The sequence below is a fragment of the Dunckerocampus dactyliophorus genome, chromosome 20 (genome assembly GCF_027744805.1).
Source record: "Dunckerocampus dactyliophorus isolate RoL2022-P2 chromosome 20, RoL_Ddac_1.1, whole genome shotgun sequence".
NCBI classification, from domain to species: domain Eukaryota; kingdom Metazoa; phylum Chordata; class Actinopteri; order Syngnathiformes; family Syngnathidae; genus Dunckerocampus; species Dunckerocampus dactyliophorus.
The window spans coordinates 7299782-7327693 of record NC_072838.1 but is presented as its reverse complement, the minus strand read 5'-3'; the positions used below and the strand labels follow the sequence as shown (position 1 = coordinate 7327693).

General features: G+C 42.1%; 2 protein-coding genes across 3 annotated transcripts in view; one reads left to right on the top strand and one right to left on the bottom strand.

Moving 5' to 3' along the window:
• clk2a (CDC-like kinase 2a) overlaps nt 1-2015 on the bottom strand; it is a 12910-nt gene extending 10895 nt beyond the window's left edge. Inside the window, exons 1-2 of one of the 2 annotated variants that reach the window (XM_054764098.1) lie at nt 1439-2015; nt 564-757 (exon numbers count right to left, since the gene is read on the bottom strand). In XM_054764098.1, coding sequence (XP_054620073.1) covers nt 564-757 — 194 coding nt within the window. In that variant the 5' untranslated portion in view covers nt 1439-2015. The remainder of the gene's footprint in view (nt 1-563; nt 758-1438) is intronic. The other variant, XM_054764097.1, reaches the window with a different exon arrangement.
• On the top strand, nt 611-27912 carry mcm3ap (minichromosome maintenance complex component 3 associated protein). The gene is made up of 28 exons (XM_054764088.1): nt 611-3789; nt 5430-5677; nt 6563-6644; nt 6804-6948; nt 8825-9018; nt 9720-9859; nt 9986-10183; nt 12161-12429; nt 12524-12686; nt 14179-14336; nt 14571-14791; nt 15585-15835; nt 15925-16025; nt 16125-16256; nt 17280-17393; nt 17502-17654; nt 17756-17953; nt 18025-18093; nt 18300-18434; nt 20421-20574; nt 20699-20954; nt 22537-22634; nt 22737-23127; nt 23195-23482; nt 23556-23682; nt 25210-25395; nt 25482-25632; nt 25789-27912. The coding sequence occupies exons 1-28, from the start codon at nt 2310-2312 to the stop codon at nt 25951-25953; spliced, it is 6267 nt and encodes a 2088-aa protein (XP_054620063.1). The 5' UTR covers nt 611-2309; the 3' UTR covers nt 25954-27912.

Here is a 27912-nt window from a genome sequence, read left to right as displayed (position 1 = left end):
GAAAATGAATTAATTAATTATATTTGACATTATATTTTAACCACTGTTTTTGCAAACAAAATTTTGAATGAAATATAGATTATAATGCGCAATAATACTAAATATTGTACATAACATTAATTACATTGTATTGTGGTAAAGTGGAAGCTCCTTAAGTCGTTCCTGCTCATGTCTTTCTGCCAACTTTCCAAGTCCTGGTCCACTGTGTAGTTCTTACTAAAAGATGTTGGTATACAGTACATGGTCGACTGCTTTCGCAAACGGAACATTTTGAGACCCGAACGGGTTATTTCAATGAAAAATGGGTCAGTTTGTGTGTTGTATTGTTAACCTCATGCGAAGCAGGGGGAAACCATAACAGCAACATAGGTACTATCTGTTACACAGCATTAAAATGTACCGTTACTTCCTGTTCAATGCAAAGTAAGCTTTAAAATAAAAGCATTGCAGTATTAACCTGGATTCTACCATCTTTGAGCAAGTTATGTCCGACCGCCCAAAGGATTCCATCATTATCACATACATCTACTGATGTCACAGCATACACAGGTATTCATACATACCTCCTTGAGCGTACATAGCTTGCATCCTGTCTCTGAGGCCGTCCACGCCGGTCTCGGTCACTGCTCGAAGAGTACGTGGGTGATCTTCTGTGTCGGTGTCTTCGTCCTCTATCTCGTTCTCGGTCTCTGTAACGATCATGGTAGCTGCTGCGGCTGTCTCTGTCTGAGGACGTGTACCGTCTGGTGTAAGGCATCTGGTAAGTTTTTGGAATGACAAACATGTCATCAGTCGACAATAACAGCAATTATCTATGCAATCTCTGCTTGACACTTCAAGCAACTTGAAAAAGAAAAACACAAAAATAAAATAGCTAAATGGGAAGTAAAGTTAATGGGAGTGTAGCACTTGCTGAGTAAATAAAAGGCATCTACACCAATCTAGCAGTTAAGGTATATTCAAAATGTGACAACAAACTTGCTTCCAAGTTGGAGGTGTATTTAGCAAACATGAAACGATACCCCCATGATCTAGAAACCATATAAATAACCCACACTAAGTGCACAGGTGCTTCCAACTTCCAGTCAACACATACGACTATGAACGACAGTAGCAACTGTAAATAACATTAGGCGTTCATAAACTGGTAAAATGCGTAAGTGTATTATCATCACGGAATGTAAGCTAAGTTTCATAATCAGAAACAAACACTTTGTAGCCATGTATTTTTTCCAGCGTTAATTTTATGCCTATAAAAATGTTAATTCGCTTCTAGTCGTGGCGCTAAATTAGCAAAACAAGCTAGCAGCCTTAGCCGATGTAAATAATTTGACCGCCATCTTATCCTAGCTGCACTCAGTCAGTAGGCTGCCGTGCTAACCATTTGGACAGAATGCGGCTCCTGGAACTGCACATTCACATAGAGTTTAATTCTTACCGTTTTAGCAGCGAGCCCTGTACGTTTGTCCCACAAGAAGTCCGTGGTGGTGGCGTTCTTGTTTACATGTATATTTTTGCTTGGTTCTCGAAGCTCCGTTGCAAGCTAGCTATAAGTAGCTTTACGTAGCTTGTGGCCACGGCCCAGCTGGTTCTGGTTGAGACTAGTGGCGGAAATGCTGCATTGCTTTCAATTGGGAATCTGGATGTTCCTGCGTACTTTAAAGAAAAAGGTGTCGGGCTGCACCTCCAACGCAATTCCAATCTGAAACTCAGACTTCAACAAGATGGGGTTACAGGAGTTCGGCTTCTTCTTCTTCTTTGGGGTGTAACGACAGTCGACATCCTTACTGTTGCATTGCTGCCTCCTCTAGGCCCTATTCCCTTATTACAGTCTCATCCAGATCCCGCTTTCCCACAAACAGGAATATTGCCTTTCTCCCCTTCACTGCCTCCCCACACCATATTATGGTTCCCACATTTTCCTAGACCTCGTTCGTTCGTTCGTTCGTTCTGACTGGAACGTTTTGACGTCCGAGCTCGTCAGCTCCAAATTGAATGTTTTCGACTACCCAGCAGCCTTGAATGCAGCATCACGACATCGTCAGACCGGAACCGGAAATGCGAGATGTTTTTGTAGTTGATAAAATATCGAACCTTCTCGAGCTGATTACCGCGTTACAGCTGCTTTGTGAGTAGTTTTGAACTCATTTCAGTCGACATCGTTAGAGCTTCTTGTCAACGATGCAAAAGTTAGCCGTGTGATTGTGTTGCGTGCATAAGCGAGCGGTGCAGAATTGTTTCTCTCTGGCGGGCTCTTGTTGACATACTGTGCTTTTAAAACGTATAATAAGGATAATAATTCTTGCGACATGAATCCAACTAACCCATTTGGAAGTCCACAAGGTGGAGGTTTGCAAGAAACGAGCACCAGTAATGCTGCTTTGTTCCAGGCGTTTGGACAGCAAACTCCCAGTAGTGTGCCTCAAAATGCGAATATTTTTCAGTCATCAGCGTTTGGCCTACCATCTGCCTCGAAACAACCCTCAAGCCACGGGACTAGCATTTTTGGACAGAGCTCTTCCTTCGGGCAACAATCAACACAATCATCATCACTTCCCAACAGTACCCCAGTATTTAGCCAGCCCACTGTGGGTGCCAGCAACGTGGGCTTCGGGGGCAGCACCCCCTTTGGATCAGTCAGCGGAACAAACCAAAGCTTTGGACAGACACCTGCGTTTGGACAGCCCTCTGTTTTTGGTCAGGGCCCAGGTTTTGGACGGAAGGGCACAGGATTTGCAGCGCAAGCTTTCGGAAGTACCCAACTGTCCTCAGGTTCCACAACTTTTTTAGGGCAGCCTCAGCCGTTGAGTTTTGGACAATCTGTATTTGGCCAGCCATCGACTACCAGTGCCCCCAGCAGCGTGTTTGGAACAACTCAGACCCAGAACAGCAGATTTGGATCTGAATTCAGTTTTAAGCCAGCCAATGAAGCACTTTTCAAACCCATATTCAGTGTTAGCCCTGAGCCCACAAACCCTCAAACCACTTCACTGTCCAGCTCATCTTTTGGCAGCACCGCAGAGAAGACAAGTGCCGGCACGGTGGGTAGTAGCAGCACCATCACTGGCTTCCCCGGGGCAAAGTCTGGATCACTGGGCTTCAGTTTCTCTGAGCCTGCTGCAGCTCCGTCGCTTCCAGTCCAAAACAACCCAGTAACAACATCCAGTAATACCGGCGTCTCCGGCGCGCTGCAGTTCACATTTTCACAGCCTGCTGCCCCCTCTAGTTCCAGCACCAACGCACCCATCACTCAGCCCAAAAGTGTGTCAACTTTTACCTTTTCATCCAAAGCCCTTCAACCCCAGATGGCACAACTTTTTGGAGGAACGAGTATTGTTCACCCATCAGCTTTTGGCGAGATTAAATCAAAAGCAGAGTCGACTTCCGGCCATAAAGCGGCCCAGGAGGGTGACTCAAATGCATTTGCACCGTTTAGAAAAGGTATGAAACGTAGAGAAGAGTCTGCAACGGAGCTGTCCAACACTGTGGCGGAAGCCATTGCAGACGACGACGAAACACCAGAAACATCTTCACCACGACAACCGCCGAAGAGACCTCTAATGAGGTCTCGTGGCCCAGCGGTGGGGTTATTCAGCAGAGCGCTGAGCGGACTGCGGAAAGACATGACCAACGTAGCGAGACAGGGGGCGAAGGAGATGCTGCAAAAGAAATCACAGTCGCAGGAGATGACAAGCGATCATCCCCAAGTACTTGATGAACACCCGACTGCTTCCACATGTGGGGCACAAACAATGAGCCTGGGGGTGCCGGACAAGACTGAAGAGTCAGGTGAGATCTCACACTGAATGATATGTTTTGTCTTAAGTGTTACATACAACCATACATACAACACAAAAGTACATTAAACCCAACCAAAGGCATATATTTCACTTAATTTCCTTGATTTGGAGGAAAAAGAACACTGTTGTTTTCTAAATACTATCTTTATTTTAAGTGTAGTGTCTTTTTCGACCTAGATATATCTTTATAAGACATGCAGTGGTGTAATTCATTTCGCCATCGCACCCCGGTGGTTTGCTGGGGTTTAGAATCAGATTTTCCCATAGAAACCAATGAAAACTGAATGAATCCGTTCCGGGGTTAAACTGTCACCATAGTAAAACCTTAAACGGTGCAGGCTAGGGCTTCATTTCCTTGAATGACACAGTCAACAATGGTCACTTCAACTTGTACTGGCGATGTTTTGAGTAGCATTTGCAAACTTGTCACGTGGGATGCGCCAATCCACTTTTATTCACTTCCGAGCGTATGCAGAGACATGAATTTTGATATCTGCCGATACCGGTACAGCCCCAGTACCAGAGATCTGGCTGCCTTAATATTATTGTAGCGTCTAGGCATGGGACGGTATGCGATTCTGACGGTATGATAACCTTGAGCAAAAACATCACGGTTTCACAGTAATATAATTAGAGCTCTAAATTGTGTTATTTTGAAATATCTTTATTGAAAAGACAAAAAAAGTCAAGTCAAAACGGTCATTTTTAAACCATATAACAGAACACGGTGAAAGTGGAACATATGTATGTAAATATAATCGAAATATTTCTAAATAAGTAAATAAATAAAATGTAGTCTACTGTGGCTAATCCTACAAATCAAGTCACAACACAATAAATATATATATATATTTTTTTAAAAAGCAACATGCAAATAAATGCAATCAAGTGGCTCAAGAAGGTCACAACATAACATGTGAAAAAACTTGTAATGTTACGTTATTATTATTATTATTATTATTGCATTGGGCTGAATGTGCAGGTCACACTTTTCCACAAACTTCCGGGTCATGTGATTTTTGCTAGCAACTGAGATGTTAAATGGTTGTTGCGTGTTGTTCAGTGGAGAGTAAACACTTCATACCACTTATCCTTGACTCCTGTCTCCTTCTGAATCACATCGCCATATTTGGTGACCCTCGACGTGAGTAATATGTCGACTGCCAATGGCCGCGCCAGCGCCGTTTAATGCTAACAAGGCAGCTAACGCTGGTGGTATCTATGCCCAACTTCTGGTAACACAGCACAAGGCCATGGTTTCAACACATCGAAGCCCAGTTCCGACCACGAGGAATAACACAGGGCGTGACAAAGTATTTTCACGTAGCGGCCGTGCTCCACCTCCTCTTTGTCTCATACCGCAGGAACGGTATGACGGACAATTTTAGTGGTTTAGAAACCGTGACTTTTTCATTGAGGGGTATACCTTGAAACCGGTGACCAGCCCCTGCCTTGTAGCGTCTATAAACGCTATAAAAATGACAAGGAGGTAATCGATCAACAATCACTTTATTGAACAAAACAGGTTGCTGTTTTTGCTGTAACCATGCCAACAAGAACATCAGCAAATGCAGAAAGAAGAACACATGTAGCGTTGCCCGTAATCAACCCTGTGTTCATCTCCTTCAGAGTCACCAAAACCCTCGGAACTGACGACTGAAGCCAAGATGCCTTTAAGATCTGGTGTACGAAGCGAGAGCTTGGACAGCCTCGGTGGGACGTCTCCCACCGACTGCACTGTCATCCAGTGCAGAAACGTTCCTCGAGCCCTCAACAAGCGGAACATCATCGAGAAGCACTTTTCTCGCTTTGGCAAAGTCTGCAAGGTCTGTTGTCGGCTCGCCAAGAACACGGCTATTGTGCACTTTGACAGTCACGTGAGTGAAACACATTTTTACATTCTCATGCTGTTTGTTTTTGCAATATGTCATAAGTACAGTCGTCCCTTGCCACTTCGCACTTAGAATTTTCGAATTTTCAAATTTTCGCTTTTTAAAAAATATACTGCAATAATGCAATTGTTAATTGTGGTAAATTTGTCCAGACCTGACCGTGATAAGTGAATATCGGTAAAGTAGGAGTCCTTATTTATTAATGGAATATTTTCGTAGTTAGAGCATAGAAAACCTGTTTACAACCTTCTAAATATGTTTTTTCAACATTATTAGATCCCTGTAGATCTGAAATAACACCCCTATAGTTACCTTTACACTTGTATTTCCCAATATGGTGGACATAATAAGAGAAAATAAGTCATTTAAGACATAAATAATAATCATATTGCCGACATCACAGCGCCGTCACTGTAATAAAACCAACAAAATAACAACCCCGCTTGATAACTCTGAGTTATGTGGGGAAGTACGTATGTACTTGAGTGTGCATATGTCCGTGTGTACAGGTATCTCTGTATGTGTGCATGTCTTCATGTATATACATGTGCATGAATGTGTGAACGTGTAATTGTTACCGAGAATGCATGAAAGGAGAGGGACTGCCACAGGGGCGGTCGGAATGCTCAGTGTTTGATAACTCCGGCTCGTCAAAGGCTGGGCCGCATGCTTCCACACCTTTAGCACTCTAGCATTAGCACGTGTCAGTGCTAATGCACACTCACCTGGCTCGTGGAGATATTTTGCTTTTCATGATTACTAAGAATATGTGTTTTATTGACCTTTTCATTGCCATCTTTAATGTGTGCATGCATGCAATGACGTGTTAATCGTTACCTTTTTGTCTTCCTTAAATGTAATTTCTCACAGGCGTCTGCAGCAAAGGCCAAGAAAAGAGGAAAACTCCTGCATCGGCATGAGCTCCTCCTTTTGTGGCAGAGAAAGAAATCAAGTAAATACAAAAAGTTTTTAATTTTTTTTTCAAAAGTGCCCCCTTATGATAAAATATTGTCAGGTTGGCTTATTGATCAAGGGATTTATAGTGAATACAGCCTTAAGAGTCCTGAGCTCTGCCTGCCTTATACTGGTTTGTATTTGTCCTGTGTGTTAGGTCCAGGGGACAAAAGCAGCAGACCCGCATCAGGAAAAGAGGACCCTGAGGTCCCAAAAGAGGACACAAATTTCAAGGCGGCTTCCTCTCCCCTCAGAAGACCTGTGCTCAGGCCTCCTGCAGCTGGCAGCACCTTCAGCCTCAGGTAATACAAGTACTTTTATAGCAGTGGGTAGTGGAATGAGTGGTGCCATTTCCATTATTTCCTATAGGAAACATTGTATTAAAATCTGAACAGATACTGCTGACGCACATCGACATAAGGGGTTGTCGACATAACCAGAACCGAATTTGCACATTTACTTGTAACTTTCGACAGAGACATAAGGAGACTGGGCCATAAGCGATGATTTTTGGGCCGATGGCAGTTTGTTGACATACTGTAGTCTTTACAGTCGACTATTGTTTACATATTATCCGATATCCGTGCTTTTGAAACCCCAAACCTGTACTTAAAAGAAGAGAAGAGAGTTCACTGGTTCAAGTGCATTGGTTCAACACCAACATGCGTCATAGGAAAAGCGGCGTGAGACCGATTGTCTCTGTCGGAGGAGACGGAGCTGCTTGCATACACACAGCCAAAGAGTGGAGCCTCGTGAGGAGCGGTGCATGTCGTAGAAATTTGGAGTAAAAAAAATGATTGCAAAGCCAAATGCCACAGCCCCCGTGTGGGAATATTACAAATGAGCAAGGTGAGCCCATGAAAACAAACGCGTCAGTATGCCAAATACATTAGAAAGTGGTGGCAACAAAAACAAAACAAACTCGCCCACCTAAACATATCCACCCGACCCAGTTTTCCCATCTGGGGGGAAAAAAAACTACACACCGACGGTAAACACTCACTGAGACGTTTCGTCAGCAAAATACATACAAACGGAGCAGCGCAAAATGGTGTACGTTCAAAGAGTGTAGTTTAATACACGGCTAAAGAAATGCTGCACTTTATTACAGTTGGAAAAAACGCCAGACAATAGGAACTGTCTTTGAGAAAATACACGTCACAAAACGACAATTCCACAAATTCACAGAGTGAAAGATGACATACCAAAGGAAATATTGCATTATTATGATACATTATTATTATTTTCGTAACAATAGTGGTTCATTTGGTCTCATAAAATGCAGACAATAAGATTGTTTAGTGGCAGTTGGTGGGACAATAAACATTTCAAATGCACCTGCTTGTTTTCTGACTCGGTTAAATGAAAACGTTTCTGTCCAGTCATATTATTTCATTGTACTGTACTTAAAAAAAAAAAAAATCAATGTTAAAATCTCGTCTCGCCTTTTTCTTGTGGACCCAATTTCGTGCGTCGTTTCATCTCGTAAGTTGGGCGTCTCATGACACCCGTATAACTACGTAAGTAATAAATAAATTAAATAAAATCCACAGCAAATTGTCATTATCACTGCAATAGAGACCACACGGAATGTGCAATTGAACAATTTAACAGTACTCTAAGTGCATACATTCTGCAGAAATTGATAACTGATACACAACTGTGGCGATGTTAAGACTACTGTTACATTGGAATTTGCTAGAATTCCGATGTTCCTGAATGTGTTGGTGTGGAGAGCGACTCGGACTTTACTTACTTCACATATCAGAAATACCGATACCACCTGATTTCCGATCCATGATCCATGTCTGTGCTTTAATGTGGTCAACAAAGATAGCTAGAAGAATATCAGCAAATGTAGCCAAAAGAGTATCAGCGAGCGGAGCTGTCCTCCTCTCTCACACACACACACACACACACACACACACACACACACACACACACACATACATACAGTCAAGCTCCCCACCTGGTGTGTTTACGGCCACACGAGAGGGTCGGCCATCACAATCTCTTAACTCTACCCAAAACGTCAGGGTTGCTACAACATCATTCTTGCCTGTCGAGAGGTGTTCATTACAGCCTTTTATAAAATGGAATTAAGTTGGAGCATCAGTGTTGTTAGTCTACATCTTGGAAAGCCAAGGTAATATTTGTGTCTTACATCTTGTCTGACAGCTCACCTGTGAAGAAGCCACCCACGGCCAGGTCTCTCCAGTTTGATTCTGAAACTCAGAAAGAGAACGTCACGGAGACGCAGAGCACCGAGTGCCCCGTTCCCTCTTCTATCCTCCCCCTCATAGGCTTCATGGCTGAAACATCTGAGGACAAGTACCGCCTGCTTGAGCAGAGGGACAAGATTTTGCGCCAAGGTATGGCGACCATCTATCCACTAGACCGGGGGTGTCCAAACATTTTAGTGACAAAGCGAATTAATGTAATATCTAATAATACAGTGGTACCTCAGTATTTGTTATTAATTTGTTTCAGAAGGTCAGTCGAAAACCCAAATGTACGAAAACCGAAGCAAATTTTCCAATATGAAATAATGTAAATCTAACAAATCAAGCTCTCCTTTTTTTTGTTCCTCCTGCGTGTGATGTCAGCGGCCTGTCGTAATGTTGCCTGAGCTCACTTGTAAACAAACTTTCACTGTTTCGGAGGAAGACGTTTCACGTGAAAAACCTTATCACCCACCTGAAACGGCAGCATCGCTACGACGCCCGGGGCTTGTCCTAATCGCCGCGGCTGTTGAAAAGTGCAAACATTTTGCCAGAGATGACCCAAGGGCTAAAGCGATCTCTCACGCTAGATTCAGCCGAATGATGCACTACAGGTCAAATGAACTACCGTAGTTCGTCACGTGCAACATTGTACGATGATTGAGACAGTTGTTGAAAACCGGAGCAAATGTTTGGCAGAAATTACAAACACCGAATCATACAAAAAAACGGCGTGTTGGCATTTATTTGTTTTATTTTTACGAGAGCATACCACCCCTGGACACCACTGCATGTAGTTGACCGTGTTTTATTTTGGTGAAAAATCTCAAGTCTTGACTTTTGCACACTAGATCGAACCAAAAGTCCAGACATGGACCTCTCTAAGGTGTTTGTGGGAACGTGTCCTGACATGTGTCCCGAGAAGGAGCGATACATGAGGGAAACAAGGAACCAGCTGAGCATATATGAAGTCCATCCAAACACAGAAATGGTAATGATTAGTACATTTGTGTGGTATTATGTCAGTATAAAATGAATTATAATTTTCTGTGTACAGACCTGAATGTGCTTCATATAAATGTCTAATGGTTGATTCCATTTCACACATGGCATACAGGTGGATCACACAGCAGCCATCAAAGAGTACAGTCGTTCATCAGCTGACCAGGAGGAGCCCCTTCCCCATGAGCTACGCCCCCTGCCAGTGCTCATCATGACCATGGACTACCTGGTCACCCAGGTCATGGACCAGGGTCATGACAACTTGCGGGACTGGTATGATTTTGTCTGGAACAGGACCCGTGGCATCCGGAAGGTAGGACGTTATTCAGATGAATGAATTTGGTGAAAATGCTGATGGACAATTGTCACACACTGTATCTTTACCCCCACATGGATAGAAATTAGGGATGGGGCCGATCCGATCCACCAGGGGTAATTTGTTCATCGGAAATCTCTGATACGACCTGCGGAGAATTCCGATCCATGAGCCGTGTCTGTGCTTTAATGTTGTCGGCCAACGTAGCTGTCTCCACACCTGACGCGTTCCCAGCCCCACAAAACAGTCTTAACGCTACACAAAACGTCCGGGTCGCTACAATATCATACTTGCCTGTAGAGGGGTGTTTATTGCAGCCTCGTGTAAAAAAAAAAAAAAAAAAAAAAAAAAAAAATCAATAATGACAATGTAGCGACCCAGACATTATGTGCGATGTTAAGAGTTCTGCGTTGTGTGTCTGTGAAGCTGAGAACGTGGCACACTGAGCGTGTCTGTGTCTGTGTGTGCGTGTGTGTGTGCGCGCGCACGCGCGCGCTTCATGTATGCAGACAGCTAAGTTTGCTGATATTCCTCTAACGACATTTGCTGACATTCTTTTGGAGTGGTTGCATATTAAAGAAACTGGAGTTGTATCTGTCTCAGCTGATATCCAAATGACGTATCGGGAATGGATCAGAAGTGAATCAATTTGGATAAATGTGTCTTACATAGTGCCCTATGATTTCCGATTTGAACGGAATCTACCCCTAAACGTGTAATCTTGTGGAAACGGACATGCTGTCGTCATCAGGAGTTTGTGTGGGGAAGTACTTCCCCAGCGGACTGCTGAATCGTAGCCCAATCTCATCACTATGTGATGTGCGATACCACTGATCTCGTTTCCGGTCTGATGCTGAGTCAAATCCAGGCTGGTATCGGCGATACCGATACTTTTGTGCAAAAATCAAATAATATGTCTGGTGAATTTTAAAAAGTAGTGTATTTCAGATCATAGCATAAAGAATACAAGACATTCCATTAATTTATTAGTGAAATAAATTCATTAATTAATAATTACAGCAATTCATTTATTTATTTAAAACCCTGAAGTACACTGAGGTAGTGGGGTGATTTACAATGTAGCCAAGCTAATATAAAACAACAGAAAAAACAGGACAAAATCATATAAATTATGTGAAAATTGTATTTTCAACGATAAAAAAACAAAAGTAAAATAATAAAACCATTCAAATAAATGATAAATTATTAAGAACTACTTAAAGAATGAATTATGGCTCCGTTTATGGTCGGTCATCCTTTCAATAGACAATTCTTTCAGACAAAAATGACCTCAAATAACTAAAGTATCAATATTTTGATTTGAGAATCGACTTTAGAGCACGAAGAGCCGGTATCGATCCGCTCCTCACAAACGGCTCACTACTCATCACAAACCCACCCCCTCCCAAACTAAACGTGTCGAAACGGCGGCCTGAAACAACAAGTTGGTGAAAGAAACGTACTGTAAATACTCCTCTCTTACGGAGCGTGAATGGAAGCTAGCGTGGCTAGCTTAGTTTATCAGCGGCCGTGTTGTGTGTGTGCGTACGACTCGGACTGTATGAGTGTGTTCACACTGTGTTGTTTTACCGCTTGTTAATGCAAGCGAACTTTTTTACGATACCTGCTGACGTCATGCAAGTTCCGAGTGAAATAAAACGAGAAGTTCGCTTATTCTTGCACCCAGCTCGTCTAAACCCTAACCCTATGGCCGGTGATTTATTGCGGCAATAAATGTATGGAGTTTTGCATTTTATTCACTAACCCAAAAAGCACACACTCTATGCTGGTAAAATAAGTGTAAAAGATAAAAAAAAAAAACAACAACAGAATTCTACAAAATGAAAAGGATTTTGGGAAAAACAAAAGTGATTTCATAGGGCCCTAATTACAATGCTTTATACACCCTCATCCTGAAACATTTGTCTTTCAAACTGACCTCACAACCGGGGCACGTTTTCCTCTCTTCAACAGGACATCACCCAGCAGCGTCTGTGCTGCCCGCACACGGTCTCGCTCATAGAGAAGTGTACGCGCTTCCACCTCCATTGTGCTCACCACCTCTGCGAAGAGCCCATGTCTGTCTTCGACTCCAAGATCAACAATGAGAACCTGACAAAGTGCCTGCAGAGCCTGAAAGAGATGTATGAGGACCTGAAGGACCGTCACATCTACTGCCCTGGAGAGGCGGAGTTCCGCCAGTACAGTGTCCTGCTCAAGCTCAATGACGGCGATATCTTACGGTCGGCTCTCCGAATCATATTTACACACATATTTTCTTGACAGTGTTTTTAAACCCACATGTATTAACGAACTACTTTCATCCTGCCCATGCAGTCAGGTCCAACAATTCCGCGATGAAGTACGCAACTCTTCTGAAGTGCATTTTGCCGTGCAGGCATTCGCCGCACTCAACAGCAACAACTTTGTGCGTTTCTTCAAGCTGGTGAAAAAAGCATCTTACCTGGCCAGTTGCCTCCTACACAGATATTTCAATCAGGTCAGTACATTTTGAGCCCATGATTAATTCTTCATTGTAGTCGATGGAGCTTTTGTTTTTTACTGATATCCAATATACCGATATTGTCCGCTACGGTAATCCCTCGCCACTCTGTGATGCAAATATTGCGGCTTCACGTTTTTGAAAAATCTATTAACAAATCATGCTGTTTCATAGTTGAATACGACCTATCATTAGTCGAAAAATATGCATATTTAAGCAAATTTTCTACATTTTATGCCGAAATTGAAGTACTTTCAAGCAAAAAAAATTATTTATGTCCTGTTTCTTTGATATACGTAACCATTTTTAGTTCATTTTCACACACTGTCGAATGTCTTGTTCAAAATATGTAATTTTGAAATGCAAACTTTATTTAACACAAATGTTAGTCCTTTCAAATCAGTATGTAAAAATCAAATTAATCAAATTTAATGAATAAATCAGGCTGTTTCGTGGTTGAATATGGTCCATTGGTAAAAAAAAAACCCAAACATTTTTTGCCTCAATTAAGCATTTTCAAACATAAAAATGGCTAAATGAAATAAAATACAAATATAAGGCATTAGAAGGCGCATTCATAGACACGGCGATATGTACTATTCCACACTGGTCACCAGCTGTCAGTAATGTTACTGTAATGTTCGGTGAGAAACACAAGCACCAGACTTGATCGCCGGAACAACGGGATGGATGATCTCACAACAGGGGCAATAATAATAACATAACAATCAAAATAAAAATAATCATAATAATAACACAGGCTACTGTTGTGGCCGTAAGCCATGCCCAGCTAAAACGCAACTCTGAATCCCCAACGTCACTTCCTGTCCACACATCCGGAGCACATTTATTGCAGCATGAGTCTTATTTATGTCTTATTTTCTCTTGTTATGTCTACTATATTGGGTAATAGGAGGGTAAAGGTGACTACAGGCGTGTTATTTCATGTCTAGGGGGCGCTAATAATGCTGTATTTAGAAGGTCGTAAACAGGTTTTATATGCCACAACTATGAAAATATTCCATACACCAGAAATTCACTTATCATGGTCGGGTCTGAAACCAATTAACTGTGATAAACGAGGGAGTACTGTGTAATAATTAACAAATCATGCTGTTTCATGGTTGAATGCTGCCTATTATTAGTCAAAATGATGCATATTTAAGCATAAACATAAATGAACAAAACATTACGTTACATTTACACTATTTATGTCCAAACTATCTGCGACTCAAACTTCTCACACATCACCCTTTTTGTGTTGCTTTCGTATTTACCATTCTTAGTTAATTTTCCCTTGTTCAGACACTGTTGAATGTTCGAATTACTTAATTATGAAATGCAAACTTGATTTAACATAACTACTTTACTCCTTCCAGTTCAGTATGTAAAAATCAACAATAAATATTGTGGGAAAATAACTTGATATATTATTATTATTATGTCACGCTTCAGTTCTGGTGATTTTTCTGAATGTGTGTGTGTGCAGGTCAGAGCAAAAGCATTAAAGATCCTGAACATTGCCCACACTGTGGGTCCACGTTCGACGGCTTTTCCAGTGGAAGACGTCGTTCGAATGTTAATGTTCCGCAGTGCCGCAGAAGCGACTGACTTCATCCAGCAGTACAGCCTCAACGTCAGCGATGGGTGAGTGTTTAGTTTATTGTTTAGTTGAAAGCATTTATAGTACGTAGTGTACTGTATCATAATCAGTTAGGGGCTTCACAGCGGTCAAATGTACATTTCTTTTTTTTTTTCATCATAAATTCGGGCCGTCAAAACCGAGAATGTGAGGCCAATTAATAATAGATCACATGTAGTAACGCAATCAGCCTGAAATAGATGACTGTGCACTTGACTGACTTAACATTTTGTTGACAGTTTGGTTGATCTAAATCGGATAGCCTATCAGGAGCCGGAGCTGCTGTCCCAGAAGAAGTCGGAGATCATTCTGGCTAAAAAGACAACACTGATCGGAGAGGTTGTGAATGGAGGCCTCCTCCCCAAGCCTCCTCAGCATGTACCCGTCTGTAGCTTTGACTCCCAGAACAAGTTCAGAGGAGAGGCCCCGATGGCTGAGCCTGTGCTGGATCCATTTAAAGGTATGATGTTGTTCTTATGCAGACGCTTGGATGCTACAGTTGCATTCAAGCTGCAGGCTGGGGCCAAGAACACAGCATGCAACATTGCTGTTGAGGAAATCTTCTCATTCTGCACTAATTATTAGGCATTTGTTAGGCCAGGGGTGTCCAAACGTTTGTCCAACAAGGGCCACATACGGAAAAATGAAAGGATGCAAGGGCCACTTTGATATTTCATAATGCTAAGAAGTTATGTAGATTCAAGAAACAACTGCATCTCAGCTTTGTGATATATAAATATGTGTCAGCTGTGTGAATTTCTCTTGGAGGTAAAGAAAGTATCTATCTACTGTGTATATACTGTGTGTGTGCTTTATGTATGTGTGTATGTGTATATGTATGTGTATATATGTATGTGTGTATGTATATGTATGTATGTGTGCATGTGTATATATATGTATGTGTGTGTGTGTATGTATATGTGTATATATGTATGTATGTGTACTGTGTGTGTGTATATATATATATATATGTGTGTGTATAGGAATATATATGTATATATGTGTGTGTGTGTAGATATATATGTATATGTGTGTATGTATGTATGTATGTATATACATATATAGTATGTATATACTGTATGTGTGTGTGTGTGTGTGTGTGTGTTATATATACCCTTGCCGCACTCTGGACACCCCTGTGTTAGGCATATCGGAATCTCCAAACACATCATTTTATATCTATACACATATATATAAACATCATTTACATGAAAAACATAAAAAATCCCATTGCCGTTCTTTATTTTTCATAGCCGTTGCTGCCAGAGTGGAGTTTAAGGCCCCGCCCAGGGCTGAATTGCAGACGCAACTCTCACCACCCAGGCCTGCAGACGCTTTAGGGCTGCGACCAGCTGTTCCGGATAAGACGGAAGAGCCCAGCGATTCCTTCCACAGTTTGGTTCCCCCTGCAGATGCTCAGCAGCTCTTCCAGCCTATTTCACAGCCTCCCCAAGTCAACGCACCATCACCTGCACCCAAACCTCAGCCAGTGTTCAGTGATGAGGTCTTGCTCATGCTTTGTGTTACATAGTTCAGGAAAACACATTTGATGTCATTGTCTTTTTCACATGTGCCAAATGTTTGTATCGCCAGGACATTATGGCCGAAGTGGACAGTTTGATTGAGGAAATAATCGTGACCTCCACAAGGGAGGTGGCGGCTGATGGTGCCAGTTATGTCGCAACAGCTCTAGAGTAAGTTCATATGAACTATTACGCCAACATTGTGTTTAGAGTAAAACTGACGTTATCATTGTCACTGGCCATGAACGTATTTTTCTTTCAATACTGCAGTGAGAGCAGTGTGCAGTCAGAGTCGCTGCTGAGTGAGGTTCTAGGACGAATGCTGCAGGAATTGTCTTCTTCCGAGCTCCAGCTGGAACAAGAGCGCGTGGCTGAAGAGAAACGGAAGATTGAGGAAGCGAGGTATGTTTAAGCCGTGGAGGTCACAATGGGCTTGAATGTCTTATTCATGTCATTCCTTGACGATTTATTTGAACGGTTCTTCCAGGATGGAACAATAATACAATGTACATCTTCAATGGTTAATAAAAACTAAAACTACTACTATTTAGATAAAAAAAAAAGATGCATCCTTAAGGTGTGATATTAGATGAGAAGTATTGAAGGAAGACGCCTTTACTCCCCCCTTGTATAACCAGGGCTTTACACTCATTGCAAGTTGCATATTTATTTTATCCGAAGGCAAAATTCGGAAATAATGGCAAGGCTGCAGACATACTGAGCTAGCAAGCTTTTGCAGTTTGATGAGGTGTCACTCATATTTGCAGAAATACCATTACCGATATGATATCTCATTTTTATGTCAATACTGGTCAGCTGTTATGATCGAACAACCCTCGTTTTTCGCAGTTAATTGGTTCTAGACTTGACCGCGATAAATTAATTTCCGCAAAGCAGGATTCTTTATATGTAAATGTAATATTTTTATAGTTAGAGCAGAGAAAACCTGTTTACAACTTTCTAAATATGTTTTTTTTTTACATTATTAGAGCCCTCTAGACATGGAATAACACCCCTATAGTCACCTTTACACTCCTATTACCCAATATAGTAGACATAATAAGAGAAAGTAAGTCATATAAGACGTAATATAGACTAACACGTTAGCATTGGGAGAGTTTCTTCTTGTTCCTGCAGTGGCTATTGTCTCATCAATGTAACATTACAGATCCCTAGTGACCAGTGCGGAATACTACACATCATCACGTCTTTGAATGCGTCTTCTGAATGCCTTATATTTGTATTTTACTTCATTTTGCCATGTTTATATGTAGAATTTGCTTAAATATGCATATTTTGACTAATAGGCCGTATTCAACCACGAAACAGCGTGATTTAATAAATATTTTAAAAAGGTGTGATAGAATGAAGCACACACATACATATATAAACGCCTACATAACGTGTCTTTTATGTTTACTCCAGGAGGAGAAAGGAGCATGAGGCCTTCTTGGCCAAGTTCCGCATGTCTTTGTACACGGATATCATGCTGGAAGTTTTAGATGAGACTATCCAGGAGACTGCCTCCACAGTGTTCCAGTAAGGCTTAGTGCAAAGTTTTTTTTCAACTCAACTGATTTGGGGTTTCAATACGTATGTTATAGGGCTGTGTGAGAATAACACATGAAAATATTTGTTGTTATTCAGGCAAGCAGTGAATGAGAAAGCACAGCATGTGGCTAAATGTTCTCAAGCGGTCTGCACTGGTTTAATTGAGGAGACTTTAGAAGCAGACATTACCCTGCTGGTCCAAGAAATCCTCATGGCTGAGCTGCAACGTGCTCGCAAGTACATCAAAAGGTAGGCAAAGAAGTCTACTAGAAGCGAGATGTCGTGTTTGTTGAATAATGACTATCCGGCCTTCCTCTTTTTCTGTGCCTCATCATCCGTACAACCGTAAGGTGGCGTGACGTGGTGGCAGTACGTCGGCAGCTCAAGAGACAGATGAGAGGCTTTCCAGCGGCCCCTTGCTTCGTGGACCCTCGCTTCAAGCTGAAGGCGCTGGCTCCCAGTGCTCCGGCACAGCAGTCCACAGAGGATCTGGCTTGTGGGATGGTGAACCTGGGAAACGGAGGAAGGCTGTCCTTGTCCAGCACCAGGTATTCAGTCTTATTTTCACATGCTTTCTGCTCTGTCAATATTGATAACGCTTGTGTGTCTTTATTTACAGGGTATTAAAAAGCAGACAGTTAGCAGTCCACCGTATGAGAGTCCAGTGCTTCTATCAGCAGCTTCTTGAGTAAGTCATGCTTTCAAGTGATGACATTTGCCATCCATCCATTTTCTATGCCGCTTAGCCTAATTAGGGTCGCGGGGGTATGCTGGAGCCTATCCCAGCCAACTTCGGGCGGGAGGCGGAGTACACCCTGGACTGGTTGCCAGTCAATCGCAGGGCGAGACGACATTTTTTATTTATTTATTTGTGTATTTTAACGTATGTCTCAGAGAGTTGGTGTGGGCGCCGCTCGACCTGCCAGCGCTGGTGACAGAACATCTCCCCAACCCACCCGACAGAATCTTCTGGAAAGCAGTTGTCCTTCTCCCCAGTGACCATGAGAATGTAGCCAGCCCGGCAAACAGGTGAGTAGCTGCCCTCAAGTCTAAAGGCATAAATACATAATCATCCCTCGCTACATCGCCGTCCGAACATCGCACTCTCGCTCTATCGCAGTTTTTGAAAAATGTATGATCGCTGTTGCATGGTTGATTACAGCCTATTATTAGTTAAAAAATAAATGAAATAATAAATTAAGCATTTTCAAGCATTAAAATGGCTAAATGAACATAAATAGAATTATAAAGCATTCTGAAGATGTGATATGAAGTGTCATACAGTATCTGTGGCTTTAAGAGGCGGGGCCTGGGATGTCAGCTGCTCGAGTTGACAGTTGCCAGCTTCGCCACTTTGTCGCTAAATCTGGCGACTTTCCAAACTCTCTTGGTAACATCTTTTCTCAAAAGCAAACAGCGACAAACCTAGCGACTTTTTGCGGCGTCGTTGGAGGCTTTTCTGGTATTTGGAGACTTAAAAGTGTTCAGTTTCTCTTGTCACTGAGCAGCAGCGGGTGCTGCTGAGAGGTCCGCGCCGCCCCAAAGTGGTCAGTGCGCTGTCAGCTCCCTCGGCACACTGAGAGCAGAGTGGAGCTCTACGCATCCGAAGTGCTCATGAATCGCACATGCGCAAGGTGCGATGCCGCCGGGGTGGATCTTGCCCTGTTTTACAGAACGGGATCTAAAATGTAAATGTTTCTTAATCTTCATTAAATGACTACTCATTACCGTCAAGCCCCATTCGGACTCCGTCACTTACCTGTCAGTGTGTCAGAACGTGGGATGGAAGAACGTTGTGTGATGGATTAAGCAAGCAGTCCTAACTGTAAGATAAAAGGTGGTGGCTGGAGGCGAGTTCAGGTGTAATTATTAGCTGTCTAGACATTGAGAGGCGCTGGTACGAGATCAAATATTTAAATGATTTTATTTTGATAAAGTGATAGCCAATTTAAAATTTATTTGTAGTTGTAAACATAATGGTGGTTTTACTCACTTTTTTTTGTCTTTCCTACAAGTATCATGCAACTAACGTGCAAATTAGCCAATGACGTCATCTAGCGACTTCTAGGACAGCCAGTAGCTACTTTTCTTACAGAGGAGTTGGCAACAGGGCTGCAGCTGAGTGCTGCTGCAGTGCAGAGAGTGACTTTGTGAATGTTCACTAATATGTTCTCTGCATGTTAATAAAGCGATTGTAGTGCAACGTGAGTCTCTCCACAGCGGCAGTATACTCGTATTCTACACTGGTCTCTAGGTGTCAGTAACGTTACACTGATGAGACAATATCCAACGCAGGATCTGTCAGTGCTAATTTGTGAGTCTATCTTATATTATTTATGTCTAAGATGGCGTATTCCTCATTATTATGTCTTCTATATTGGGTAATAGGAGGGTAAAGGTGACTATAGGGGTGTTATTTCATATCTAGAGGCCTCTATAATATGTCTATAATAATGTTAAAAAAACTGTATAAGATCATAAATAGATTTTCTATGCTCTGACTACGAAAATAGTACATTTATTGATATTTAAATTCACTTATTGCAGTCAGGTCTGGAACCAATTAACCGTGATAAACGAGGGATGACTGTACATACTGTATATTAGAGCCCAGCCGATATAGATTTTTTGGGAGCCGATGCAGATGTTAGCTTATTTGTGTCACTGTGGTTGTCTTGCAACCGGAAGGGGCGTTTCAAGAGATGGAGAGACTGGCTTAGTCTCGATAACGAGACTGCTACACTGCTTAGTTGTCACTGTCCATTTCCTAAGAGCAGATCCTTTCATGTTCAAGGATATCATCTTTCCCCTTGATGATGATCGCGGCGTTTAAGCAGCTCGGACCGGGCACACAGCCAGTCTTGATCAGTGTTTCTCCACTTCTTCAGCATTTTACAATGTCTAATTTCACTTCACTCTTCACTTTAACTGTCTTCGACGCATTGCCATCACGATTGGGAGACATCATGAAGGGATGTACTCACCTGTACTCACAAATGACCATTTTCTTTGAAGGATCCTGTCAGACTGGCTGGAAGTGAAGCTTGGTGGGGGTCAGGGGTCAAAGCTCGTGGATGAACAACAGGACGGCACTCTGCAGACCCTCTTCCTGTCAAACACCATCAAGGAGCACGCGCAGCGCACCCACAAGGTTCACATCAGTGTCAAGGTAAGTCGGCAAGCCAGGACATTCCAACAATCAGCTTTTGTGAATGTAGAAATAGAGCGAGTAGATGGGATGTTTCATGGCCACACCTGTCTTTCGGACTCATTTGTGTGTCTTCATCTTCCAGGTGTCGAGAGGTCCCCTGACTGAAGACTGCTTGGCAGAAATGGAGGAGTGCTTGGAGCTGCAAGGGACTGCGGCGCTGATCATGTTGCTTCCCACAGCACCCGCCTCAGAGACCCCCCAGCGTGACGAGCGGGACGTCACCATGCTCTCGGCTCTGCTTCAGCTCAAGCAGCTGCAGCAAGCTAGCGCCTGGCATTGCCCGCTGCCTCTGGTTATTCTGGTCCCTGGCACCTGCAATGCTGAGACGCTTGACGAAGGTAAACAATTCACATTCATTTACAAACATCACAGAGTGACGTGGCTGTTTTTTTCCATCGAAGCTGAACCGCTGCCGCGTTTTTTTTTTTTATGTCCAAGCAGAAGTTGTAGGAGTTCTACATGTGATCACGTGGATGTTCGGACTCGTCTGCACCCTTAATCATTGAGCGGTTCTATTTACGCATGTTTGCATTTGTTGACGCGCCAACTTTACAAGCTCCCGCGATCACCGGTTTGACTTTTTAACACACGTCATATGTAGAAGAGATGTGTGTTGACAATTTAGCGACATGGTCGCTATATTTAGCGAGTAAGGGTGCGCAGGAAAAGTGAAAGTCAGGAAGTGTTTCTTGCTTGAAGTACCCGCTGCACGCACCTCCAACTGAACATAAATCCCGCCGTACAATGCCTGTCTGAAAGCTGCATAAACACCTTCACAATGCAACCCAGCCCTTGTAGCGATAGAACCAAGAAGGCAGAGCTTGGACATACTCCTCCAACACCTGGCAAAGGCTCACCTTTGCCAGTCTGACTTGCTGAACACGCATGGGTGTCCAAAGTATGGTCCAGGGGCCATCTGTGGAACGTGGCTTATTACAGAAATGTGGGAAAATAGAGCAAAAAGGCTAAAATGTCTATACTAATAACTAATAAAAGCATAGATTTATCTTTAAGTTTGACAGACTAATTGCCTGTGAGAAAATAAATTCTGCAACTTTATAGTGACACCTGACATTAAAGGAAATATTACATTAGTGTTATATTATTTTATTATTATTATTATTATATATTAGCGCAACAGTGGTTTAATCTAAAAAAAACAAAAAAACATTAATAATAAAAATAATAACAAATATTGTTCAGCGTCATTATCATCCAGCTATATTTTTTCATTGTACTTTTCTTAAAATGAATGTTAGTCTTGTCTCATTCTTGTGGACCCAATCTCGTGTATCATCTCGTCTCGTGAGTTGGGTGTCTAGCGACCCCCCCCCCACAGTAATCCAGTATACATACAGTAGTCCCTCAGCACGTCGCACTTTGAATTTTGCAGATTCACTCAATCATGGTTTTTCAAATATGCGTATTTTAGCAAAGTTTGCCTCAGTTAAGCATTTTCAAGCATTCAAATGGCTAAATAATTGGTACATAATTGCTACATTGGTCACTAGGTGTCAGTAATGTTACATTTATGAGGAAGTATTGCACAAAAAGAGGAACAACAATGTTACTATGTTTTGTGGCTTATTTTCCATCTTATATACAGTATCTACTATATCGGGTAATAGCAGTGTATAAGTGACAATAGTGGTGTTCTTTCATGTCTAGAGGGTTGTAAGGTTAAAATCCATATTTAGAAGGTCGTAAATAGGTTTTCTATGCTCCAACTATGAAAATATTCCATTTCTAAATCAGGAATCATACTTTGCGGAAATCCACCTGTCACTTACATATTGATGATCTATACAGACCCAACCAAGCTGCTGACACTATTACTCTGTGCTGTACTGATGTTCACAGACCAAAGGGGTGATGTTTGACTCAAAACTGTGTTGCCCTCTTCTACTTTGCGTGCAACAGAACTGATGCTGCCCACCCTTGTGAAGGATGGCTTCATATCGGAATACACGTTGCTGTTCATACCAGAAAGCACAAATGATACGCAGGGATCCAAACAGGTAACGTGTGTGTTCTGAACAGGCATATGTTACGGTCACACCAGATACTGACTGCATTTTGGAAAACATTGTTACATTCATGCTTTGTTTTTGTTTTTTTAGCTAAACCGCGCTATACATTGGCTGCTGCCTCGTGCACCGCCATTCATCCCGCTCTCCTGCCAGACCCTGATGCATCTTGTGGAGGTCACCTTGAGTCAGGAGTTCAGTCGCAGGGTTTCCGCCCACTGCCAGGAATGGGCCACCGCAGGGCTCCTTCCTCAGGATCCCGCTCCCGTCGTCGAGCTGTACAACGCCGTCATCCGCCACATCGCAGACAAAGTGTCATCCCAGGAGCTCTCCGGCATCTCGTGGCCTCCCGGCGAGTTCTGCCTGCCTGACACCAGGGAGTTTGTTCCTCATCTGGGCTGGAACAGCCGCCCACACCTGGCCTGGTTACGCAGGACCATCCTCAGCCTGCAGCTGCCGCAGTGGAGGCGACTTTCTACCACAGGTAAATCGTGTACAGCAGATACCAGAAATGTAGTTATTCCACTATATTCATTCTTGTTTTTCTCCAGACACATGGTCAGAGCTCTGCTCGGGCATCTACTCCTATGCTGCTCACATCCCAGTGACACACGGCAACCGGCCCCTTATCATGTCGCGTCTGGAAAACCTACTAGAGCGTGTCAGGCAAAAAGGGCAGCACAGAAGAAGTGCTTCCAGGCAGAGCTTTAGCATCTGGGATGACGACCACGACGCCATGTGCCCTGCGTACAGTCAGATCCCTTGGGTTGACGCGCTGTTCATCTGCATTGACCACAAGCTAAAGGACTGGCAGATCCCCGGACCTCCTGTCTGTGAAGGTAGGGATGTTTGTTGCGGTTTCGACTGCTAATATCGTATGATCTTAACATGAAGTATTTGTCTTGATTCAAGATGCTCTGACAGAGGATGGGGAGATTCTGGTTTACTATCTCAGCGAGTCGTTAAAGGGCTTCCAGCCACCTGAAGAGTGGATGAAGGCCGCCAGACTGACCCCCCGGGACAAACACCACGACAAAGGGTACACATTTTACACTGTTGCATTTTAACCTCCTAATTACACAACACTGCTGTCTCAAAAACCACATTTCTCAGTCAACACAGGTATGATCATGTTATATTTGCACATTACTTACAGACAGGCAGAAGCGTATTAGAAAGTATTCCATAACAAAAAGCGTCCAGTATGTGCTGTATCAGGGGTGTCCAAAGCACGGCCTCGGAGCCATTTGCGGCCCACGGCTGTTTTTTCATTGGCCCGTGGCACATTTGAAAAACCTAATTTAACAAGAAAAAAAACAACAACAGCAGCAGCAAATCGGAAAAATCAGCAGTAACTTTACATGGATAAAGTCAAAAATGTCACAATTTTATGAGAATAACATCGCAATATGAGGAAGAATAACATTTTAGTAGCATAAAGGTGAAATAATCAAAACAATTTTTTTTTAAGTTGTAATATCAGAAACAAAACAAATAGTTGTAATTTTGTGAAAATCTGGTTAAAGTTCTAATATTACAAGAAGGAAGTCAAAATGTGGGAATTAAAACATATTACAAAAATAAAATATACAAGAATAACGTTTAAATAGTTGGGGGGGGGGGGGGGGGCAGCAGAAATGGGACAAATAAACAGCTGTAATTTTACGAGAAAAAAATGGGGAAAAAATGTTAACTTTATGAGAATAACATGATTGTATCATTGATTAATCATATTATGATGATAAGTTCAAACAGTTGAAAAGCAGAACTGGAAAGAAGTAATTTGACGAGAATGAAGTCAAAATTTGACAAGAATAAATTCATAATTTGAGGAAAAATAAATTTAGTCATTTAAAGTTAAAATTTTAACAATTTTTCAAATATTTTTTAAAATTGTCATATTATGAGGAAAAAAAAAACAAAATCAAGTTGTCATTTTTGGAAAATTAGGATGGGGAAAAAGTTATATTATGGGAATAAAGTCAAAAATATGGAAAAAAAAATCACACCATGAGAAGAAAATGTATAAAAGATTATTGAAGTGTAAAATAACATTTTAAAAAACACCAGCAAAAGTGGGACAAAAAGACTTAAGTTCATACTAATAATAGGCTTTTTCACCAATTTCACAAAGCTGAGATGCAGTTTTTTCCTGAAATGTATACAACCTCGTAGCATATCTACATACTGTATGTTGCTGGACAAAAAATCAAAGTGGCAAAGTTGCATCCTTTAATTTTTCAGTATGTGGCCGTCGCTGGAAAAAGTTTGAACACCCCTGCTCTGTTATCAGTCAATTTCTGTGCCTAACTGCGTCACAAGCTCAATGCAATGATTTATTGCGGCCACTAGGTGTCCCCAAAAAACACCACCACCCCACAGAACAACTTACATTATACCTGTATAGCCTACCACTCAAACATTTGGAGACACTTTCTCATACAAGTAGTGTATATATTTTGATATATTAAAAAATAAAAAAAACACCTTTTGAATTCTTCCCTCATCCATTGATACATTATAATAGGAAGCAGTATACTGATCTTCTATTTGCCACCCCCTGTAGGGCAAGTCCAGCTGCTTGTGCCACGCCTAAAAGCTTGCCGTTCAGACAACGATTGTTCACCAGTGTGGTGGAGCCACTGGAGGCCCAGACAGCACCCCTGGATACCTCTCACACGCCCACTAGAGTAGAGGCGCTGGCCCACAAAGTGCTGCAGACGTTAGAGCAGGAAAAGGCCGAAAGCGAAAGGTAGAGCTGTAGCACACAAGAAATGTCTTGCATACTTACTGACATGTGACGTATACGTCACTGTCTTTTTAAAAAAATATTTTTAGGAGTACACATCAGCTTCAACAATGGCTAGACGGTGATTCCTTAGACGACTGGTCCACACCTCTTCTCCTTCCATCCTCCATCCTGCTCTCCATGCCCACGCTTCTAAAGCAAGCGCACCCAGCTAAGCATCAACACGCCGCTTTCACACAGGTGTGACATATTCATAATACATTCATGGTAATTTTGTACAGAAGATTCTTATTTAGGATCACAGCTATTAGCTATTCTAATTGGGGGAAAAAGAAAGCAACCGCATAAAAGATGTTGAAAAAGGAATGAAAACAACTGAAGAGTCATTGTTTCCAGGGAGCTTTTGTGCCAGCGGAGAAGGACGAGTGGTCCAAGAGAAGCGCTTCATCATCCCTAACGGAGCAACTGAAGCGCCTTCAGCAGCAGATTGTAGCAAGCCAGGAAGAAGAGTTGGCCTGCAAACTGAAACTGAGTGCAATGATGAGCATTGTTGAAGACTGAATGAGTGACTTATTCTATTTTTATGACTAAAACCACCTGTTGGGGTCTGGTTAACTTTTTACAGCCATGTCTTGGGAGTTTTATTTTTTAACAAGCAATAAAATAATGGAAGCCACAAACAAACTCCCTGCACAAATTAATGTCTGCTAATAATTCAGACTGCTACGTAGCCAATTGTACTCTATTCAGGCTGGCAATCAGTGTTAGGAATGGAACATTTTCCAGTCTTTAGATAAGTAAGGCATCATGTTTGTGCTTGTCTACCACAGAGACATGAGACACGATCGCAAGACCTTTCACTGGAACAAACACACACTGTCCTCGTAGTGATCTCACACACACACAGTTTCTAGATAAGCCACCCTTCTGTCTGAGGAGCACTTAGTTATCCAACCAAGACTGTGTGGAACCAGGTTACGCTAATATCCCAACAACTAAACAAGGAAAGTTTACATTCATTGAACCACCTCTTTGACGGATGTCAGAGGAGAGCTCCTCTTTAGATGGAGTGGACTTAGCTAGACCTTCACTGGCAGCTAATCGCTCTCTCCAGCGCTGGCATTACAATTGCTTGTACTCGTGCCTGTTAAAATTGTAAAACTATAACTTTGGACTCTGACTCTTATGCTTATTTCACAGCTGATAGAATTTCAGAACCTGCGTGGTTCCCGCCCTGCTAAAAGGGCCGGACCAAATCGGAGTGAAAGCGATAGTTTTCCAGTAACTCTTTACAATGTAATAATTATAAAATACTGATACTATACGTATAATTTAACAATGGTATTTCTAATAGTAATGTATTTGATTTAACTGGTAAGTTTCAAATGTTAGACATAGACTCCGCATCGACCGCTGAGTCGTACGTCAACGTAGCCGCCATATTGGATGGGTCAATGCTGCGCTAGAATACAAGTAAATGTACTTACTTTCATAAAGCGCCTTTCTATAAAGAAAATTAATTCCTCGCGTGTATGCATTCCCACACGCACTAATATACTTGGGGAAATAATTAGGCACCAAAAACAATGTGTTTTTGTACAATGCCATTGTTTTTGGTGCCTGTTTCCCAAGGATATTAGTACGTGAATGTATGAACGACACACTACATACCAGAAGGTGTCTTTCAAAGTTCTGAATGCCTTATATTTGTATTTTACATCATTTTGTCATTTTTATGCCTGCAAATTACTAATTTGGGCCAACAAATGCATACATTTTGCTTAAACGTGTCTATTTTTGTTACTAATAGGTCGTAGTCAACCAGGAAACAACCATGATTTATTTGGGGAAAACTGTAATGTGAAGCCGCGATGTGGCGAGGGACGGCTGTCTATATAAACTCTACCTGTACTGAAGAAAGTCACTAAGTCCCAGAGTCTTGCACAGGTCCAAATGTAAAACTCCAGAACCCGTCAATAAACAGCGGATGGACTTCAAAGTTGTGACGTTTTGTCTGACTGTCCCCGCAGCTTCTACTCCTTCGTAACAAAGTAAACATTGAGGTTTCCCCACAGCATTTTCAAATGCATATTTTCTTATCCAGTCGCTGTTAAAAGTCCGTTCCATGTCTACTTTTTTTGTTAGTAGCGCCATATTTGTTTAAATGCTAGCAGTCTTCTTCTTCTACTGCTGCTGCTGCTGCTTCATTGTGACACGTTCGCCTCACTGTTGCCCCTCAGAGCAAATGTAGTACTGCACGAATGAGAACTTGGAGGAAGATCCAGGCTGGTACCGACCCCGATATACTTTGTGCAAATCCACTTAATGTGTCTAGTGTGTAAATTTTAGAAAGTAGCGTATTTCAAATAATAGCATAGCTCATAGACTAAAGAATATGATTTATTTAAAACTCAAGCATACTGAGGTACAGTATAGGCAAGCTAATAAGGTATAGAACAGCAAAAAGAGGTCAAAAATCATAAAATGTCAAAATGGTGTTATACTGGGTTGTGTTGCATG

Excerpts from the sequence above, each read along its gene's own strand:
- mcm3ap (XM_054764088.1), top strand. The coding sequence starts at position 2,310 with ATGAATCCAACTAACCCATTTGGAAGTCCACAAGGTGGAGGTTTGCAA. Across the intron at positions 15,836-15,924 it reads AGCCAGTGTTCAGTGATGAG|GACATTATGGCCGAAGTGGA; the intron begins GTCTTGCTCATG and ends TTGTATCGCCAG. Across the intron at positions 22,635-22,736 it reads ATACGCAGGGATCCAAACAG|CTAAACCGCGCTATACATTG; the intron begins GTAACGTGTGTG and ends TTGTTTTTTTAG.